A 13,699-nucleotide genomic window follows, 5' to 3' on the forward strand; every position below is an offset into this window, starting at 1 on the left:
ATCTTGCATGAACCACCAACGACGACCAAGTGAGAGCTCTTAAGCAGAGTCTTTCAGGTTTTCATCCAATATTTTAACATAATCTTCCTTTTTTATGCTACCTGTGACCTTAACAAGTCGCCCTGGTCCAGAGGCAGCAAAGGATCCCCAAAACATCAAACTGCCTCCACCGTGCTTCACTGTGGTTATGGTGTTCTTAGGCAGGAAAGCTTCGCCAGATTTTCTGTAAATTTAAGACACTTTATTATGGCCAAATAACTCTATTTTCGTTTCGTCAGTCCATAGAACACGTTTCCAGAATGCAACATCTTTATCAATATGACGTTTTGCAAAGGCTAGCCTTGCTTTCAGGTGCATAGGCTTCAATAAGGGAGTCTTTCTCGGACGACATGCTTTTAAACCAGCTCTCTTCAAAACTCTACCAACTGTATGTCGAGATACATTCACTCCAGAGGTGCTCTGTTCATCAACAATCTCCCCAACAGAGATCCTTGGGTTTTGTTTTACTTGTCGAACAATTTTCCGTTCATCTCTTGGGGAAAGAATCCTTTTTCTCCCTCTACCCTCTAAACTCATAACGTGGCCTTGCGATTTGAACTTGTTTATTATGGCTCTAACAGTGGATTTGGGAAGGTTTAGCTTCTTTGAAATCTTATCATAGCCCTCCCCATTGGTATGGCATGCTACAACAAGCTTCCTGACGTCTTCGCTGTGTTCCTTAGTTTTAACCATGGCGATTGAAAATTATAATTTAGTCACTTATAATAGTTTAAATAAATCGCAATCTAAAAATTAACTGAAAAAAATTATTCACTGAATTAGCGTTAAACAAGCATAATATAGCTATAAAAAAGTTCAGAAAGCACGTAAAACCGGAAATTGATTGATATTATACTGATACTAAAAGAAAAATAAAGCCGTGCCAATAATTTTGAACAAGGGTTTTTTGCAATTATGCTTGTTGTTCCTTTGTTATTTATTTTTTCTAAAATCCGATTGCTGCATCGGAAAGGCCAGTTAAAAATACGTAATATACTTTGTTATTTTCTTTAATTTAATCCCTTTTTTAGAATTTATTAGACAAAATTTAACTTTTATTTTACCGTGCCAATAAATATGATCATCACTGTATATATATATATATACGTAGATATATATATATATAATATATATATATATTTATATACGTAGTATATATATATATTTATATATACGTAGTATATATATATATTTATATATACGTAGTATATATATATATATATACGTAGTATATATATATACGTAGTATATATATATATATATACGTAGTATATATATATATATATATATACACGTAGTATATATATATATATATATATATATATATATACGTATTATATATATATATACGTAGTATATATATATATACGTAGTATATATATATATACGTAGTATATATATATATACGTAGTATATATATATATACGTAGTATATATATATACGTAGTATATATATATATACGTAGAATATATATATATACGTAGTATATATATATATATACGTAGTATATATATATATACGTAGTATATATATATATATACGTAGTATATATATATATATACGTAGTATATATAATATATATATACGTAGTATATATATATATATATACGTAGTATATATATTATATATACGTAGTATATATATATATACGTAGTATATATATATATACGTAGTATATATATATATATACGTAGTATATATATATATATACGTAGTATATATATATATATACGTAGTATATATATATATACGTAGTAATATATATATATACGTAGTATATATATATATACGTAGTATATATATATATAGTATATATATATATACGTAGTATATATATATATACGTAGTATATATATATATACGTAGTATATATATATATACGTAGTATATATATATATACGTAGTATATATATATATATATATATATATATATATATATATATACGTAGTATATATATATATATACGTAGTATATATATATATATACGTAGTAATATATATATATATACGTAGTATATATATATATATACGTAGTATATATATATATATATACGTAGTATATATATATATATACGTAGTATATATATATATATACGTAGTATATATATATATACTACGTATATATATATACGTAGTATATATATATATATATACGTAGTATATATATATATATATACGTAGTATATATATATATATATACGTAGTATATATATATATATATACGTAGTATATATATATATATATACGTAGTATATATATATATATATACGTAGTATATATATATATATATATACGTAGTATATATATATATATATATATACGTAGTATATATATATATATATATACGTAGTATATATATATATATACGTAGTATATATATATATATATATACGTAGTATATATATATATATATACGTAGTATATATATATATATATACGTAGTATATATATATATATATACGTAGTATATATATATATATATATGTAGTATATATATATATACGTATTATATATATATATATACGTAGTATATATATATATACGTAGTATATATATATATACGTAGTATATATATATATACGTAGTATATATATATATACGTAGTATATATATATATATATACGTAGTATATATATGTAGTATATATATATATACGTAGTATATATATATATACGTAGTATATATATATATACGTAGTATATATATATATACGTAGTATATATATATATATACGTAGTATATATATATATACGTAGTATATATATATATACGTAGTATATATATATATACGTAGTATATATATATATATATATATATATATACGTAGTATATTTATATATACGTAGTATATATATATATATATATATATATATATATATACGTAGTATATATATATATATAGTATATATATATGTATATATATATACGTATTATATATATAGGTATATACGTATTATATTATAGGTATATACGTATGTATATATATATATGCATATACATATGTATATATATGTATATACATGTGTATATATGTATATATATGTTATATATATATATGTGTATCTATATATGTATATACGTATGTATGTATATATGCATATACATGTGTATATATGTATATATATATATGCATATACATATGTATATATATGTATCTATATATGTATATACATATATATATATATATGTATATACATACGTATATATATATGTATCTATATATGTATATACATATATATATGTATATATATACGTATATATATATGCATTTTTATATGTTATATACATATATATATATATATGTATATACATACGTATATATATATGCATTTTTATATGTATATACATATATATATATGTATATACATACGTATATATATATGCATTTTTATATGTATATACATATATATATATGTATATACATACGTATATATATATGCATTTTTATATGTATATACATATATATATATGTATATACATACGTATATATATATATGCATTTTTATATGTATATACATATGTATATATATATGCATATGTATATGTATATATATGTATATACATATACATATATATATGTATATACATACGTATATATATATATGCATTTTTATATGTATATGCATATATATGTATATACATATGTATACATATGTATATATATGTATATACATATATATATGTATATATAAATGTATATACATATATGTATATGTATGTATATGTATATACATATATGTATATGTATATATATGTATATACATATATATATGTATATGTATATATATGTATATACATATATGTATATGTATGTATATGTATATACATATATGTATATGTATATATATGTATATACATATATATATGTATATGTATATATATGTATATACATATGTATATGTATATATATGTATATACATATATATATGTATATACATGTATATGTATATACATATATGTATATGTATGTATATGTATATACATATATGTATATGTATATGTATGTATATATATGTATATGTATATACATATGTATATGTATATACATATGTACATGTATATATATGTATATACATATATATATGTATATGTATATATATGTATATATATGTATATGTATATACATATGTATATATATATACACATATATATGTATATATATGTATGTACATATGTATATTCATATACGTATGTACATATATATATGCCAATATACGTATGTACATATGTATATGCATATACGTATGTACATATATAAATGCCAATATACGTATGTACATATATATATGCCAATATACGTATGTACATACGTATATGCATATATACGTATGTACATACGTATATGCATATATACGTATGTACATACGTATATGCATATATACGTATGTACATACGTATATGCATATATACGTATGTACATAGATATATGCATATATACGTATGTGTATATATATATGTATATACGTATGTACATATATATATATATGCATATATACGTATGTGTATATATATATATATATTTGTATATACGTATGTACATATATATATTCATATATACGTATGTGTATATATATATGTGAATATACGTATGTAAATATATATATATATGCATATATGTATACGTATGTAAAAGTATGTATATATGTATACGTATGTAAAAGTATATATATGTATATGTATATACGTATGTAAAAGTATATATATATATGTATATACATGTATGTATGTACGAATGTATATATGTATGTATATATATGTATCTACCAAAGTATATATATATATATATGTGAGTGTATACATATATATATATATATATATATATATATATATATATATATATATACATTTACACACATGTGGGTGCTGTGATAAAACCGCTTGCTTTTGTTCACCTCCTTTTCCTCCTATGCATTATAGGTTCGAGACCTCCTGCTAATCCAAATCTTTTTGTTGCACTTACAGTTTTTTTTTTTTGTTTTTTTTTTTTGCTCAACCAACACTCTTACACCCACTTTCACACACCCAGGCTAGTTTCGTTATAAAAGCTAGAAAGATCTCTCTTTTTTTCTTTTTTTTTTTTTTTTTTCTTTTCTCTTTTCATTTTCCTATTTCCTGGTTCTTTTTTTCCGTTTTGGTTTTTTTCTCTTGGTTCTTTCTTTTTCACGCCAAACTCAACGATGAACAAAAATAAAAAATTCTCAATGAAAATAGAAAACAGTAATAAATTTGAAGCATTATGTGCAACCTTTATATGTACATGCATAGTATCATGGCGCAGGAAATGTTATATTGTGTAAAATAAATGCTCCATATACTTTTAACTTTTTCTTTATAAACATCTCAGATTATTGGTATCACAGAACCCGTTAACTGGTGTGTAATGGTTAATATTTCATAATTTGGACTAATTGTTTAATCATTAAATTTTCAAACCAATAGCATTTGTCAGTTTAATAAAATATGGAAGCCTCGTCTAAACTAAGATATACATTTTTCTGTGTTCCTGGTTACTTACTTCCCCATGAGAATAAAATTAGAGCTGCACAAAAAATTACATGTTGGACGGAACCATAAAAAAATTGCCCCAGTTAAAATGATTTCTCCTCAACAAGAATAGATACTGCACTTTGACAACAGCATGAAGATCAGAAAGTCAAGTTGTTTCTTCAAATAAAACAATTCTTTTGTTCACAAATATATTGATATGCTATTTTTAACATTCACTTAAAACTCATTTTTTTTTTATAAAACCATGATTTCTGCGTTCATTGTGCGTCGCATATTTTTATTTCAAAATAATAAACATTAACATGCAATTTTTACCTATCCAGTTTTCTATCTTTTTTTTTTTTTTTTAAAGGATTTGACAAAGATTTAATGACAACCGTGAATTTATTTTTTTTATCTTTTTATTTTGATAGAGAATTTCTTGAAATCCTTTCTGTGTTAACATTTCTTAACAAATTTCTTTTGTAGATTAAAAAATGTGTTTTTTTTTTTCATGCAGGTTTGTGAGTTACGAATGATTGGTGATAATAATTCCTTGTGTAGCTGTAATCCAATTCAGACGTTTTATGGTGGTTCAACCCAAACTCTCCTTTCCCGCTCTATTCTTGTTCCTCATCCTCTCAACAAAGACCATTTATTTGTCTGTGCATCAGATGAAGCCACTCGAGGGGTACATTCATTACTTTTCTTCAATTTTCTGTCCTTTATAAACATTCATAGTTTATTTCTCTTATCTAAGAACTCAATCCGATGAGCATACAGGGGTGAGAGAGAAATAATTCTTCATCTATTCACAATTTCATATATATATATATATATATATCATATTTTTCATTACATAATAAACATTATGTACATGTTTAAATGTGTCCAGTTTTGATTTTCTTAAAACTCCTTCCTTTTAAATTTTTTTTTCAAAATCTAACAATAATAGACTTTACGGAACTTCTTTAGTTTCTCCAAATCATCAATGACCATTGGGATGAAAATAATTAAAAATTAATTTTATTTTTTAACTTTAATTCATGCAGTGTTATTTAAATAGTAATTACATATATGTTGTTATATATGAATAACTAGCAAAAATATACCCTCCTGGTTGAATATTTTTGCTAAAATGGGAGGAGGTAATCACTAAGACAATGATATGATGATAAACAAAAATTACTCTCTCCCCCCTTCCCCCTCCCTCAGATAAAATTGACGTTTGGGAGTATAATATCAGAACAGAAAAGATACCCCCCTCCTCCCCAAAGATTATCCTGGCAAGAGAGAAAAATAATTTCATTTATTTTTTTATTTCTTAATTTGGCAGTTTACCATTTATTGGAGGAAGTTTTTTTTTATGTTAATCAATTATATATATATATATATATATATATATATATATCTTCCCAAAACATTCATTCTGTAGATGAATATACTTTAAATATTCCACAGATGAAAAAAAAAATTATTATTTACAAATTTTTTCTTTTATAATGACAAAGAGTGAAATTTAAAAAGCAAAAATTTTAAAAGTCCAAAATATAACTATATTTTGGACTTTTTCAAAAAAAATGGATTACTAACTTGTCCAAAATATGGTTATATTTTGGCCAAGTTGGTAATCTTTTTCAAACCTGTTTACTGTTTTGCAGTAAAAGGACAAAAGCAAGCAGGTTGATTTCCAGAAGAATGTGGGGAGGCAGGTGGGGGGGGGGGGTATTCTTAAAAAGGTTGGAAAGAAAATACAAGTTGAACTTGTATAATATTCTTCCACAATAAAAAAATAAAAGTTTTAAGAGAACATAATGAAAACAAACTTTATTGAGAATATTTGAATGAACGACATAATTGGAGGGATGACTTAGTCAACAGGTTAAAGCTTCAAACTTAATTGCATCTCCGAGGACGATAAAAAAATATACTTTCATATACGTTCATCTTATGACTTGCAAATTGTATCCACTTTTGATATGCCTCTCCACGTGGACTCTTTGTGATACCAGGTTTTGCCTAATGTGGAGTGTGGTTATTATTGAATGCCACACATAATTCTAGGAGCAAGAGCACAAATACTAAAAAAAACTGCAATTCTAGTCTAATTTGATTTAGAGGCAGTCCATTATTAAGATGAGTGAGTCTACTCTACAAAAAGTAAATGTTCGATTAACATTTTTTATCTTCCCTACTATGGACAAAATTGCAACTTGTGTTTCATGAATCATTTACAATATTGTTTAAGAATCAAATAAACTTTTTAAAAAATAGCCAATATGCTACTAAACCAAACTTTGATTTTCTCCTTTTTGTTTGCAGGTAAAAATTTGGAACAGCCAAACCTTTTCTTTAAGCCAGAATGTCCTTTGCGACGGCACTGTTGTTGACTTGTGCTACATTGATATGAACCACCATTTCCTTTTGGCACTCACGGACAAGAAACTCAAATTTTGTGAATGGAAAAAATGAGTTTTCATTTTCTTTTAAATATTGTGGCTAAAATTGGTCCTCATCAATTGACTGGTGTGCATCCAACCTAATAACTGGTATTTTTGGCAAACGTATATGCAATACAATACCTACATGTCTTCAATTTTTTTTTATATCTTCCTATTGATTAAACACAAAATTGATTTTATTTTAAATCGACATGTTCAATTTTTAGGTTCAATTTGCTATGGAAGTTTAAGAACTTCCTCCTGGAGTTAATATTTCCAGAAAAATCCTTAAGTCTCCTCCTAAATTTTATTTTTTTTTACCATATCAATTTGAAAAACTTGTTGCTGTTCAATTTTAGAGGCAGTTCAGTTTCCTATTAGGGAGTACAGCTAAAAAAGTAGTCGAAAAATCAAACTATTTTAACTGACATAGAAAATTGAACCACTCTACAAAATAATGTAGCAATTTTTTCAATGTTTTCGTTTCATATGTTTTGTATATACAGTGTTTAATTGACAGTATCAAATTTAAAGGATGGAAGAAAAATCAGGAAAAAAATTTATTTGCCATTTTTATTTTTTTTGTAACACTTCTTTCCTATTCTTATCAAACTGCCAAAAGACGATTTCTAGGAATCTGGTTGCTTTCCTGCGTGGTTTGGAGAGGCAGGGAGAAAAAAAAGGGTTGATACAAAGAGCTTTTAGAAAACCACTCCATTTCACAGGAAATTCCAAGATTAAGATGGATTTTTGTTTTTTTTACAGAATATATTTTTGTAATTTTGTTGCTGACTGAAAGTTAGTCTTTGTAAAATAACCATCAAATATTTTCCATTCCCTGTTGTTGTCCCATTGAATGAAGAAAAATAAAACTGTCTGACAGGGTGTGGATGTGATAATAGTTTTAACAATGTTTCCACAAATAAAGTCAAAACAAAAAATTGTATAAAAATACATTTTCTTTCATTTTTTTTTTTTTTTTTTTTTTTTTTTAACAGGTGTGCACTACCAGTTCAAATCCATTTTAATCTAATGTTGTTGGGAAAGGTAGGAACCTATAGTTATGGGCTACACAGTAATTTTTGTTTAATTAATTGTATATTAAACCATCCCAAAAGCATTGACACATGATAAAGTATTTTTATCAATTATTTTCCTGAATAACATAGAATTTTTTTAACACACAAACTTCGTTTTTGGCACCAACATTTCTATGCATTATTTGTATTTTCATATTGTTTGCATCAATGTTTTAAAATGTAATAAACTCGTTATGTTAGCATTCATTGTTTAATTAGTAATACACACGGATTATAAAATGCTTTGGATAATTACAGATTTCAAGGGGGTTCTGATAAAATCATCATATTTTAAAAACCAAAGCACTTTAAGTCCTCAAAATACCACCGTTTTGTTCGAAAATGAATATACTTTCAAATGAATTAATAAATAATAATGTACATTATATATTTTAAGAGTTTTAAGCAAATAAAGTGATGAAAATGTGAACATCATAAAACAATGTTTTTGATAAGGTACTGTTTGGTTTAAGAATTTTGTCATGAAATTTGGAAAATTATTAGTTTAGTTTAGAATAGATGTCACTTTTAACAGTTTGGGGTGTCCGAATACTTTTGACTACTTTTTTTTCTTTTTTGTATTGAAACATGACAAGTGTTGAAAATTTTGAAGAAAAAATTTCTTTAGACATTCACTGTTAAGTAAATCAATCTTTTTACTGTTTTTATCCATTAAAAGTATAATTGTATCTTGTTTTTTTCTTATGGTAACTAGCAATTTAAAATGATACCCCAGAAAAAAATTATTTGAGTTTAGATTAAAAACTATCAGTAGTAGTAGCAATATCACATCTGTAAACAGAATTTTTTCGTTGTTGACTTTTATTTCAGAATGAATTTTTCTTTTTTTTTATTGAAAAAATGAATGTAAAAAAAATGTTCTTACATATTTAGTTATGTTGCATATTAGCGCACCCGGGGTATTGCCGAATTATCTGAACCAGAAGATGATTATTATTATCGTGTGGATTGAATTAGATTTGTCTTAAAGAGAAAAATGCAATTCAAGAACGAATATGGTTATTGACGGTTTAGGAATTTAACTTCTATAAACAATAATAAGAAAGAATTTTAGATAAATAAAAACAAATGTTTTAATAGAAAAGAATGTTTGAACATAAACAAAATATGTGATGAAAAATTATTTGATTTATGTCTTTAGTTATATAGAGTTAATGATGTAATGAGAGAGCTTGGAAGACACATGTCAGTTAGTCGAGAGTTGGGTGTCAGCAAGTTAGCACACGCAGTTGGTAATCAGAGGTGGTGGACAGTAATGGCTCCAAGTAGACGTAAATGTCAAGAGTAAAAAGCTAGGACCAGCATTACAGTTTTCCAATAGGGGAAACCTTCAAAATAAAGCTGTTGTATATAGCATCAAGGCTTCAGGTCGTACAAATATTCGTTTGCAGCTTTTCCGACAATCAGTTAAATGGAGACTAACCAAAGATGAAGCAGATATGTTTTTTTCATTATTTGATGTAAAACCTCAGAGACTATTATTTGTCCGTTAATGTTATCATTGTTCTATGTCTTCTTTAAACAAGCACTAGATGATCAATAGGCGCATACTATCTGGACCATCAAGTATACATACACAGCAATAAACATTTATGTCATACTGAAGAAGCCAACAATATTACATATTCGTTCTGGCACTGTTATACTTTCCCTAGCATACAGCAGTTAGTTATTTTGTTATCAGAATATAATTAGTTTAATTAAGCTTTTCAATTATCATAATAAAGTAATTTCAACCAGTCCGGCATTATGAACTTGTTCAATTTGCAATTTCTCACATATTTCTGGTCAAATTTTAAAAATATTTATATGGTTGAAAAGACAAGAAGATAAGTTTTCTAAATATATATTTATTACATTAGTTTTTTAACACCGAATTAAACAGTGTTTTGCTTTGAACAACCGAAAATGTGAAATAATTTTTTTTTGGTCCACTTGTATGAGTGTTATAATTTTTTATTTTCGACATTTTTATAATTTTTTTCAGCGGATTATTATTGAATGGACATTAATCTACCACATTATTAAAAAAAAATATTTAAATATTTGTAGGGGTTGATCGGTTTCTAGTGAAGTTAAATAAAAAAAAAAAAATCTTAAACTGAAAAGTTTCAAAACAAAATAATGTGTCACTCGGTAGAAAAACAACAAAAAAATGTAATTGAAAATAAAAATCAAATTCATCCAAAATTTGTCAGCTTTAGTTTTTTTTTTTTTATTTAATTGGATCGGTGGGCAAAAAATACTTGATATTTTTCTAAGCATCATGTTTTCTGTTAGTGTGACGTCACTTATTTTAAATAAATTTTATTTTTGTCTGTCGTAATTCTTGTAAAGTTTCACACCCTCATTTACATAAGTTTACACATTTAAAAGTAATTTGATGTTCAAAATCTAATAAAACATTTTCAACGGCCAAGAATTATGAACCACTAATTAATGAGTGTCAAACATCCTCTTTAAAAAAAAAAAATCTTTAATCCTACCTCTAACCCTAAGTACGAGTGACAAACCTGCTCTTTAAACCTACTTAAGCTCTAACAATAATACTAAGTCCGAGTGGTAAGCTCCCCACTAAACAAAATTCCTCTGTAAGCTACATACAAGCGTCCAAAAAAAAAAATCAAACAACAAGCCGAACATGTTATGTCTCTCTCCACGAGTGAATAAGTCTGGAAAGAGCCCAATTAATTTTGACCATGACTAATGTTTGTGCAAAATTTCAAAAAAGTCCAAGCCGTGGTTATTAAGAAAAGGACAAGGAAGGATTGGACCTAGTAATTCAACCCCGTTGAAAAAAAAAAAGATCTTTCCTTAAAGATTTATCTTCTATAAAAAATAAATTGGTCAACTGTCCTAAAACGCTAAAATGATTTCGAAATAGTGAATTATTTTACATTAAATTTATGTGAAACTAACCCCCACTCTTAAATTCTAAAATTGTTTTGTTTCTATCACATCTTCACGATGTTTACACATAATTTCCCTTAGCCCTACCATTAATCCAGAGTGGCAAGCCTCCCCATCCTCTCATAAATTGCACAAAGACTCTCTTAAAACCATACATAATCTTCCTTAAGAAAAAACGCTCAGGATTTATCTCCCATAGAAAAAACTGGTTAACTGCCCTAAAACGCTAAAATGAACCAAAATGGGGAACTGTTACATTAAATTCTAAAATAATTTTTGCTTTTCTTTCATTAAAGTTTTTCAGGGTGTTCACATGTAATTGCCTAAACAGGTATAATCATGTATTTTGGAGATGTGGTTAAATGGGGGGGGGTATACAGAAGGTGTTAATCTTCTTTCTTTATAAATAAAACAGTAGACGTGTGTGTGTGTGCGTAAGCTATTGGTCACATAGCACTGAAATTTTCAGGAAATAATATTCATGATTAGCGAATCTCTCAACAGAGGCTACCTTTCTAGAGTAATTGCTCTTGACATGGCTTTTGATAGAGTATGGCATAATGGTTTACTTCACAAGATCTCCAGCTACAGTATAGCTGGAAATGTCTTCTCAATTATTAAATCATTTCTCTCTGATAGGTTCATTAGAGTAGTGGTTGATGGGCAGAAATCAGAAGCTCTTAGTATTAATGCTGGAGTCCTTCAGGGGTCCATCCTGGGCCCAGCTCTCTTTCTGATCTATATTAATGATTTTCCAAATCACATCCTTACATCATTTGTAGAAAGATCTTTTTTTTTTTTTTTGCTGATGACACTACTATCTATGGTAGCACATCTAAGACCGTAAACAACCAAGTTCTCTCTGATTCTCTCTCCTCTGATCTTGAGCAAGTGGTACACTGGGGAAAGAGGTGGCTTGTTACTTTTAATGCATCTAAAACCAAGCTTCTATCTTTACATCATCAACGCTCTGATCCCCATCTGGCATCAATTGAAATGAATGGCTCTCGCCTTGGGGAGGCCTCATGTTTTGACAAGCTTCTGGACTTGACCTTTACTCCTGATCTTAAATGGAACTCGTACATTTGCCAAGGCCGCTTAAAAAATGGTGGGATCCTTGTATCGATCCAGTAGATATCTCACTGCTGATGCAATTCTCTATCTATATAAGAGCCAGGTACATCCAAGGATGGAGTACTATTGCCACATCTGGGCAGGAGCTGCAAGAAAGGCCTATGGAATTGTCTTCCATTTTTCTGCTTTCCAGCTGACTACAATATGGTTGTCTTCAAGTCTAACATAAACAAGTTTTTGATGAGCCGTTCCATATAAGTTAACAAATTTACCAAATCTCCATTACTAACGGTTACTATATTGTCCAATTTCTACTGTACACTCTTTAACCCTTATCCTCGAGTGGCCTCTTGGCCTTGATAATGTGGTGATGCCTATCTAAAAAAAACAAACTAAAAAACAAAGGTGTTTATAGCGAATAATATCTTTGCTTACATGCATGTATATCGCATACAGACATCGGCAAATTTACATCTAAAATGTTCGTTAAGCATTAGCTGACATTTTTTTGTTCTTTTATGCACGTGCATTTGTTTTTTTTTTCTCGGGCTGGAACACTCGGTTCTTTTTAATTTCAATTCTAACTGATGACACCAACTCATTTTTTTATATTTTTGTATTTTTAATACAATAATAAAAATACATAA

At 26.7% G+C, this 13,699-nt stretch overlaps 1 protein-coding gene across 8 annotated transcripts in view; it reads left to right on the top strand.

Moving 5' to 3' along the window:
* Positions 1 to 8,922, top strand: part of LOC145249656 (E3 ubiquitin-protein ligase rfwd3.S-like) — a 159,857-nt gene extending 150,935 nt beyond the window's left edge. For all 8 annotated transcript variants that reach the window (XM_080111432.1, XM_080111431.1, XM_080111435.1 and 5 more), the window contains 2 exons: positions 6,048 to 6,218; positions 7,850 to 8,922. In XM_080111432.1, coding sequence (XP_079967558.1) covers positions 6,048 to 6,218; positions 7,850 to 7,999 — 321 coding nt within the window. In that variant the 3' untranslated portion in view covers positions 8,000 to 8,922. The remainder of the gene's footprint in view (positions 1 to 6,047; positions 6,219 to 7,849) is intronic.
* Positions 8,923 to 13,699: the final 4,777 nt, after the last annotated feature.

Source organism: Euprymna scolopes, chromosome 28 (assembly GCF_053919585.1).
Source record: "Euprymna scolopes isolate OS-2025 chromosome 28, ASM5391958v1, whole genome shotgun sequence".
Lineage (NCBI taxonomy): Eukaryota > Metazoa > Mollusca > Cephalopoda > Sepiida > Sepiolidae > Euprymna > Euprymna scolopes.